This window comes from Drosophila yakuba, chromosome 3L (genome assembly GCF_016746365.2).
Source record: "Drosophila yakuba strain Tai18E2 chromosome 3L, Prin_Dyak_Tai18E2_2.1, whole genome shotgun sequence".
Taxonomy (NCBI): domain Eukaryota; kingdom Metazoa; phylum Arthropoda; class Insecta; order Diptera; family Drosophilidae; genus Drosophila; species Drosophila yakuba.
The window spans coordinates 23707065-23717134 of NC_052529.2; the positions used below are offsets into that span (position 1 = coordinate 23707065).

Below are 10070 nucleotides of genomic sequence, written 5' to 3' on the forward strand. Positions count from 1 at the left end.
CCACTTGGTGGGACTCATAAACCAACTGCTCACCTGCAGGAAGGTTATGTCTTCACTAGGCGCGTCAACCCTCACTAGGCACGTCAGCAGAAGCACTCCGCAAGGAGGCGTCCTCTTCTCACTTCTATGGAACATAGCAGTCAACTCGATACTATGCGACATGGAAGGGGATAATAGCCTATGCGGATGACGTTGCTATCATCCTCACAGGCAAATACCCCCAAACGCTATGCGATCTCATGAGCGAAAAACTCAATGTTTTGTCCAGCTGGACCAAGAATATCGGATTAATTTTTTTTTTTTTTTTTTTTTATTGATATCTATTTATTAATTGGATTTTAAATATGCTTATTGCAACCATTATAACTATAGACAGCTTGATAAAATTGGTTACAAAATGTAGCGCCAAATGTTAGATTACATTTATTATATCTTAGAACTAATTTTATTTTTATTTCCTATAGAACTATTTTATGATATTTTTCGATATGTAAGATCAATGGGGAATCTCCTCAGTGCACCTCTTCTGCGACGATGTACAGGGACACGTGGGGTAGATAAACAGCTGGCTAGTTGGTTAGGATGGCAACGGAGCCGATTTCCGTATCTTTCAGATATTTTATTGATAGCGTCGCTAATGGGAGTAACTTTCAGGTCACGTTCAATGTTTCTTGTCCTCAGATACCACGGGGAATTTGAAAGCCTACGCAAAATCTTTGCTTGTGCTACGCGAATTTTCGCCAAATGGGACTTGGCAGCTATCCCATAGATTTGGATACCATATATATAGCGTAATTGGTTGAAGCGTCTGGGCTTAAACTATCCATTTGCTTATCGATCTAATTTTGCTTGTCAATAGCCAAGACTTTATGCAAACGATTCGCCAGCCGTTTGAAGATCCTATCTAGTCTAGGGTCCCTTGTGCGCACGAATTCTCTTCTCTTCTCTTAAGGTTTGGTAGCGCAGCAGCAGCAGATGATAGACTAGGAGCGTGAGGGCGATGCGCATTAGAGGGAGCAGCGACAATTCCGGAAGTTTTAATTTTGGCCATTAAAACGTCAATAGCGTGATCAACATCCTCAGTCGAGTTGATTTCTAAATTAAGCAAGACGGACTTTTCGAGCTCATTTTAAAACTTTTTAATGTTAGCACCAGGGGGAAGAAGTCGCGTCCTAGTCTGGATATTTTGAGGTGCTTCAAACAGTGTGGCCACAATCGGAATATGGTCTGATGACAGCTCGTAGATATTCCACACAGATGTTCTGTTTTGTGCTATACCATTTGTCACAAAAAAGTCTAGGGCTGAGGGATTTAATTGCGTGTTATAGGAGTAAAAGCTCGGATTTCCAGTAGCTAGTATTTGGTATGGGGAACTACATATAGCTTCATGTAGTCGTTTACCACGCGTGCATTTTCTTTGGTTTCCCCACCATGGATGCTTTGCATTAAAATCACCTCCAAGGATAAAATTGCTACCCAATCATTGAAGCATAATTTCAAATTCAATAGCCGTCCAGCTCATCCTGGGGGGAAGATAAGCTGCAGCCACTGTGATAAGCTGCAGCAAGTTGATGTTATTAGACGAATTTGGACAAGCTGAATGTTTGTAGATGATGCTTCGTCCAATTTGTGGTGCTCCAAATCATGTCTGACCAAGATGGAAGCTCCTCCCCGACGACCACCCAAGGGATGATCAACTTTGTGGCAGACAAAACCTGGAATGTAGATTCGTCTTTGACCTTGAAGATGAGTTTCTGTGATAAGCATAACATCTATGCGATTGGCAGAGAGGAAAAGATGAAGCTCATTTGTGCTTCTCTCGATTCCCCGTGCGTTCCATAATCCGAGGCGAATATCCTGCTGCATCATGTTAGCTTAACTAAGAGTTTGGTGATCAAGATGCTCAAGGAGTTAATGGATTCAACCGATTGGGCAAACAATGTGGAAAGCTGTTCAACTTTTGGGGAGAGGCTAACCAAAGCATCTTCAAGTTTATTTATTCTGTTATCGTTAACAGGTAGATGTTCTGATGAATTTGAATAATTAGTTGGCAAATCTCTCTGAGGAACATGTTGAGTACGTCCAAGGTTTCTAGTTGTCATCAGAGGGATCTGCGAGTCATTTCGTGGCTCTCTGAGAATGTCAGCAAACGTAGGCACTCTTTGAATACCTTGTGCTTGAGAAAACCTGTCTCTTGCAGGAGCAGCGCTGAAGTTTTGAAGGATGGAGGACAAGTGCTCATTGGCTGTTGTAAGTGGTGGGAAACGTGGTTCTGGTTTAAGAGCCTTCATTTTTTGCTGTCGACCTTTGCATCCTTTATAGCTAGCTGGGTGATCCTCCCCACAGTTAGCACATTTACAGGCCTCTGGTGAGATAATGTTGCAGTCCTTGTGGTTGGTAGGGTGCTCACCACCACATTTTCCACAGACTGGGCGCTTTAAACAATAATTTTTCGTGTGCCCAAAATCTTGACACCTAAAACATTGTACAAGCTCCTTATTTTTTCTGGCCCTTTCCACTATAACATTGTGGGGGCCAATTTTTGAAATTTTTAAAGCATTCATGTTATTTGGAGCCTTCTTGAGATTAACGAAGAAGCATGCTTGTCGTGTACGTATGTCTTCAAGAGTATCCTGACTAGGAGATGCATTTGACCAATCTGGCTTTCTTGGGCAATGAATATTTAATACTTCATGTCCATAGTCGATAAAGAAATTTTTTACTCGCTCTGTACTAACAGTTGGGTTGATTTTTCGAACTACTAGACGAAAAGGTTTTTCCTCATCGAGTTGATGATGCCAGAACTGACAGTTGTTATCAGTTAGTACTTTGACGGCTGCCCTATAGGCTGCAGGGTCGGCAGTAAGTATTCTTGTTACGCCAGATCTGGACATTTTGAAAGAATAGGCTGATAACTGCACACAACGCTTGGTCGAGGGCATCAATATTATTACAGGAAGGCACACATATTGGAGAAGGCTTTTTTGTCTTCAACGGATTGTTGGTTGCTTGTGACTGATCTGTCCGGAAGGTTGGATTTGAGGCAGCTTGAGTCTGGGCTACGGTTTCAATATGAGCGGCAGCTAAGTTGTCAATTTCCATCTCATCCTGAGCTAGAACGGAAAAACGGTTGCTGGAGGTAGCCGATTTTGGCAGAGCTTTGGCGACAGGGACGGTCTTTGCCTTTCCTTTCTTGATCGTTTTAGTTACCGAATTGTGGTTCTTCTTCTTAACTGGAGCCACCGATACATACGAGGGCTGAAAAGGGCAAGAAGTTGAATCTGAACTTTCATCAACTATCATGTTGCCCACTGAAGTAACTCCGCCAGTTAAGGATGTGGTAACGCTACTGGTTGTCATAGACGAAGCCAGCGTAAACGTAACAGCTGTAGTTGTGCAAGCGATAGTTGCATTGGGGAATTTATTTGCTTCAGAAATGGACCACTTATGGTTAAATTCGTTTAATAGTTGAGTCCTAAGCTCTGCTGGAGTAGCGCCAGCTATTTGCTCCATACTCTGCTGATCAGTAATACTACAGTTAGCCTGTGGTCCAGAAAAATTAATATCTTCCATGGTTTTTACAAGCTTAAGCTTGTCAGCATTAGTTTTGAAATTGTTTGTTGAAATTCTCTTTATTGTGAATTCTCGCTTCCAAGAGCAAGAGCAAAGTATACAGCTTTCCCAAGGGCAAGGGCAAGCCCTTGCGCTTGCAACGCCTTTCTGGAAACTTCTGCGTTTGTTGTGGTTTTCTTAGAAAGATAGCGGACACCGCGCGCCACGATGTCGCAAATAAATGTGATCGAGCACTAGGCAGACAAGAATATCGACGCAAAGGAAACGACGCAAAAGAAAACGATGCGAAAGAAACAATGCCAAAAAGTTCCGCGGCTAGAGGCACGTCTGCTCTCTAGCAGAGCTCGATCGCGAATGATGATCGGATTAGGAATTAACCCCTCAAAGACCGAGCTGGTTCTCTTCACTAGGAAGTATAATATACCAGACTTAGTCCCACCTATCCTCAACAATCAAAGACTTTCAGTAGCAGCGCAAGGTACCTGGGCGTTATACTTGACAGGAAACTAAACTGGAACTTGAATCTCACAAACAGATACAAAAAAGTCTCAATAGCACTCTTCACGTGAAAGAAAGCAATAGGGCTCAAATGAGGCATGACATCCTATATAGTAAACTGGATGTATACGGCTGTACGGATTATGAGCGGAGTCACCCGGTGCTTCAGCTGTCTTAACAGCGGATTAACATTTTATATATCGATGCTAATTGAACTGAACTGTATTCTTTCTTTCTCTCTTGGAATTTGCGGTCATAGCGATCAGACGTGATTTTTGTATATGAAGAAATAAATGAAGTTAAATAGTGTATATATGATTCTTATTTGCGAACCCCATTACAATGATGTCAAAGCAGTGAGGCATCACAACTATTCATTGGTGGCCCATGAGGGGAACCTTGCTCATAAGAATCATAATTAATAATTGCTAAAAGCTGTTTGGCAATTTTATCTTCGTGGTCGGCTTCATCCAGATAAATCACCGTGCCTACGTTTTCTATCGCGCTCGCTCTCATCACGACAGAGCAGTATACGCAAACATTCGCGCTCGCTCTCATCACGACAGAGCTAAGTCCCGTTGCCCTTCGATTCCGTTAGATTTGCCGGAATCTCTGCCAACTCAAAAAAACAAGACGTCAAAGAAGAACACCGATAACATACGAGCATTTGTGCATATTACATACAGTGGAGCAACGTCAGTATAAACAATGTCGAAATTTGATCAACTGGTGCGAGTTCAAACTGACCGCATTGAGTCTTTGAAGCGCTTGTTCAGTAATGTGAAAAAAGACTCGAGTGCGCGGAAAACGGAAATATATTTCGAAAAACGTTTGAATCAAATCGACGAGTTTAACAAAGAATTTCATCAGGCGCATCACACACTTATATGCATGGCAGACTACGAAGAAAGTGTGTATAAGCAACAAAATACAATCAGCCAATTCGAAGACCTGGGCATGGAAGTTTACTGTTTCGTGGCCGAAGAAAAGAAACGAATTTATCCAGGCACAGTGACGCACAACGAATCAGCTAACTCTACAATAACAACACATGTAGAGGAAGTACGGATACCACTGCCAAAATTACCAGTTCCGAAATTCTCTGGCAACTGCGCGGACTGGCCAAGTTTTCATGATGCATATTTACGCTTAATTCACAATAATGAGCGTCTGGATAAGATTCAAAGGTTCCATTTTTTAAAGGAAGCATTACCAGTAGGCCTGGACAACGACATTCGCCAAATCGCTTTAACTGAAGCAAACTATGAAGTCGCTTGGACCACACTTCTACAACGATATAACAACCCACGAATTGTGTTCGCCAGCCACATGAACATGCTCTACAACTTACCGAATCTTTCGAAAGAAAAATCTGCTGACATACGGTCTATGGTTAGCACAGTCAACGTCTGCATTGCCGCTTGCAATACCGTCAAGGCGCCACTACAGGGAGGAGATTTTTGGTTGACTCATTATCTAACAACCAAACTACCCAAAGACACTCACACAGCTTGGGAGCATCATCTGGGCAGCAAGATTGACGTTCCTTCATACAAAGATCTGCAACAGTTCCTCAATGATCGACTTGTTACGTTAGACGCTATTGAAAGCCGTAACGCGTGCAGCGGCATGAAACAGTCAAATGAAACTTCAGACGGTACTAAACGCGTGCGTGTGCACAGCGCCCACACCAGGTCGGGTGCTTCCGCGTCCGCTTGCTATCATTGTGGCAACTTACACATACTTCGAAGATGTCCGCAATTTCTTTCAATGGATTGCTACCAACGGAAGGAAGTGGCCAGCAAGGCAAAATTGTGTCTCAATTGCCTGGGAAAATCGCACACACAAGCAAGCTGCCCCAGCAACAAGAATTGTCTTCATTGTGGTCAACGTCATCACACGATGTTACATTTTCCAGCAACACAGCCAACGCTGATACCCTCCTCGACATCATGCCAAAGTTCAGCAGCCAGTTCAGATGCCAAGCCGACTCTACAGTGCATGTCAACTACAACTTCATCTATGACTCATCGAAAGGTACTACTAGCAACAGCTCGGGTTGTACTCAGTAACACACAGACAGGATGCCAGGCCACGGTAAACGCGCTTCTTGACCAAGGATCGGAAGCAACTATCATTTCGGAGCATGCTGTACAGTCTCTCCAGCTCTCCCGAAGCACAACTCGCACTTCAATCACCGGAGTCGGTCAAGATTCAGGACGACGCTGCAAATTCATCGTAAGTTGTTCGGTGCAAACAGCAACTAACCCAAATTTCTCGTTAAAGGTCGACGATGCTTATGTTTTGAACACGTTGACATCACACATGCCAAGTCAAAGTTTTCCAGCAGGAAACTGGAGTCATATCCATGGTCTCATGCTCGCAGACCCCTATTATTATAGATCCAAGCGAATCGATATCATTTTTGGAGCCGACCTTATGGCACAACTCTTGTTACCTGGAACTAAGATTGGCTTGCCAAACGAACCCATAGCGCAGAATACTCAACTCGGATGGGTTCTGTTAGGCAATGTTGGCAACACGCATATTACACGCCACATTCGATGTAATCATGCCATAATAAACTCCGAAGAGCTGCTTAAGGTATTTTGCGAGGTAGAATCAGTTCCAGAACGCCCAAAGCTCTCCAAAGAAGATCAATGGTGCGAGTCTTTCTTTAAGCAGACCCATCAACGTCAACCAGACGGCAGTTATCAAGTCCGTTTGCCATTCAAGAGGAACTTTGACCCCAGTATGACGCTCGGAAAATCTCATCAGATCGCCCTGAACAGATATCTTCAACTCGAAAGGCGCCTTCAAAGGGACCCAGACAAATGGATCAGATACTGCAAAGGAATTGAAGAATATTTTCAACTAGGTCAAATCACGTTGGCAGAGACGAGCGAAAACTCAACCATAACCACGGATTCCTACGGTCGGCATGTTGCATCATGCGTGCTACCACATCATGCAGTTTTCAAAGAAGAAAGCCTCACCACAAAACAACGTATCGTTTTTGACGCATCGGCCCGGACCTCAAATGGCAGATCGTTAAACGATGTACTATGTGTAGGTCCCACGCTGCAAAATGATCTGCCAGCCGTTCTCTTGAATTGGAGACAATATCAGTTTGTTTTCACTGCCGATATACAACGAATGTATCGCTGTATCAATGTCCACCCTGATGACACGCAGTACCAGAGGATTTTATGGCGGGCGGCGGATGGAGTCATCAAACAGCATTGCTTAACTACCGTCACGTTTGGAACAGCGTCTGCACCTTATACAGCTATAAGAGTCATCCATCAAATAGCTGAAGACACACAGACAAAATATCCTATGGCATCCAACGTTCTCAAAAATGAGATATATGTCGACGACATTCTCTCAGGCGATCATTCACAAGAGGCAGCAATACGGAAAAGTTTGCAAACTATGCTAGCTTTAAAATCCTCTGGCATGGAGCTACGAAAATGGGCTAGTAATGACCAGGATCTGATGGCAACGATACCTCTCGAGCATCGATGCAAGCAGACATCCCTCAGTTGGGACAATGCGGACACCATCAAAACACTGGGTATGTACTGGTTGCCCAAGCAAGATTGCTTCACTTATAAATTACTAGCAAATACTCCAGCCGGTATAACAAAACGAGAAATCCTATCGACCATAGCACGTTTATTTGATCCTCTTGGATTAATCGCTCCAGTTGTAATTTCAGCAAAGATTATATTGAAAGAAATCACACTAGCGAAGCAATATCGCGAGGACGGATCGAGTACATCACTGGATTGGGATGAGCCAGTTCCCAACACCATTGCCGTCAAATGGCAACAATTTCGACAGCAACTAATGAAGGTTAAGACGATCAAAATACCACGCAGCGTCAAATTTACGCCACTATTTAGTAGTGAGATACAACTGCACACCTTTTGCGATGGATCCTCCAGTGCTTACGCAGCAGCAGTGTATGCACGCACCCAACAGTCTGATGGGACTTTCTATACAACGCTCATCGTCGCAAAATCAAAAATTTCGCCAACCAAGCCGTTAACAATACCGCGCACTGAGCTATGCGGTGCAGTATTAGCTACCAAACTCACCAAATGGGTGCTGGAGAATAACCGATGGACCAATGCACATATATCTACCTTTTACTGGACCGATGCTACCATTGTTCTGCACTGGATTAAAGGAGACATTACTAGGTGGAAAACGTTTGTAGCCAACCGAGTGTCTTACATTCTCGACCACACCTCAGCGGCTCAGTGGCACCACATAGACACATCGGAAAACCCAGCAGATTGCGCAACCAGAGGCTTACCACCGAGCCAAATACCTGATATTTGGTGGCATGGCCCATCCTGGCTATGCAAACCACACAATATTTGGCCAAACACGCAATCACAATTGCTCAATCCAGAAGAACGGGATCTGGAGGCCAAATCCATAAAAATTAGAGCCTTCACTACCTTGTCAGACACAAAGGATTCTATTATTGACCGATTCTCGTCGTATACAAAACTGCTACGTGTCACGGCATACATGTTACGATTCTGCCACAATGCTCATGCTCGAGCACAACGAAGTCACGGATCACTCTCTCCTGACGAGCTGGATGAGGCCCTGTGCTGCATAGCTCGCCTTGCACAATCCGATACATTTCACGCCGACATCCAAGCGCTTAAAAGGAACAAGCCGTTACCACCCCGTAGCACACTTTCAAATCTTACACCGTTTCTTGACAACAATATCTTGAGGATTCGTGGCCGTCTCAAGCATTCAAATCTCTCTTTTTCTCGAAAACATCCAATTATATTACCTCATTGTCACCTATTTACAGATTTGGTAATTCAACACTCTCATCAGCTCACTCTACATGGCGGCGCTCAATTAACACTGGCTCACATACGCTACAAATTCTGGATTCCCAGAGGCAGACAAGCAGTCAGGCGAATCATCCGGAAATGCGTCACATGTTTTAAGGTAGCTCCAGTCGTAGCGAAGCAATTGATGGGTGACTTGCCATTACATCGAGTCAACCCCCCAACTCGTCCGTTCATTACAACAGGAGTTGACTACACTGGTGCGATTGAACTTCAAGCCGCGCGTGTACGAGGATCAACCACCTACAAAGGCTATGTAGCCATTTTTATATGCTTAGCAACCAAGGCGGTCCACTTGGAAGCCGTCACTGGACTTTCAACAGAGCACTTCCTGCAAGCATTTACGCGATTCACCGGACGTCGAGGACAAGTTCAACATATGTATAGTGATAACGGCACAAATTTTGTTGGCGCGAGTACATCGCTTAACCAGCCCATCACTTGCAAGGCAGCCCTAAACGAATCGACATGTCAACATGGGACAAGGTGGCATTTCACACCTCCATATTCTCCCAATTTTGGTGGCATCTGGGAGGCAAACGTGAAAGCAATGAAGCATCATCTTAAACGGATCGTCGGCAGCCACAAGCAGACGTATGAGGAGCTTACTACAGTTTTGATCAGGATTGAAGCATGTTTGAACTCACGTCCACTTTGCCCGCTAACCGCCGACCCTGACGATTTAGAAGTACTAACTCCAGCACATTTCTTAATTGGTGACGCACTACTGGCACCGCCACAAGGTCGGCCGAATAATAAGCCTTTGCGTGAACTATTTCTCGCACAACAACACATGACGCGACAATTCTGGTCTCAATGGTCTCGTGATTGGTTATCACACTTGCAAACTCGGCCAAAGTGGTGCCAAATCAAAGATAATCTTAGCATCAACGACTTAGTCATTATAAAGGATGATAATCTACCACCAGCTAAATGGACTATAGGCCGAGTCGTCGAACTGCACCCTGGATCGGACTCGCTAGTCAGAGTGGTTACATTAAAGACGAAATCTGGCATTCAAAAGAGGTCAATCACAAAGCTTTGTCCACTTCCGATTTCAACATAATTATGATCAACACACGGATCAAGAATCACAAGGAGCCTTCATGCTGG

At 44.1% G+C, this 10070-nt stretch overlaps 1 protein-coding gene across 1 annotated transcript; it reads left to right on the forward strand.

Annotated features, from left to right (window-relative positions):
- The first annotated feature begins 4189 nt into the window (after positions 1-4189).
- LOC120321457 lies at positions 4190-9667 on the forward strand. The gene is made up of 2 exons (XM_039373975.2): positions 4190-8731; positions 9448-9667. The coding sequence occupies exons 1-2, from the start codon at positions 4780-4782 to the stop codon at positions 9522-9524; spliced, it is 4029 nt and encodes a 1342-aa protein (XP_039229909.1). The 5' UTR covers positions 4190-4779; the 3' UTR covers positions 9525-9667.
- The last annotated feature ends 403 nt before the right edge of the window (positions 9668-10070 follow it).

Bases quoted from the DNA above. Each gene is read 5' to 3' on its own strand.
- LOC120321457 (XM_039373975.2), top strand. From the start codon at position 4,780: ATGTCGAAATTTGATCAACTGGTGCGAGTTCAAACTGACCGCATTGAG. The intron at 8,732-9,447 runs CATTTCACGCCG...GGGACAAGGTGG, and splicing joins TCGCCTTGCACAATCCGATA to CATTTCACACCTCCATATTC.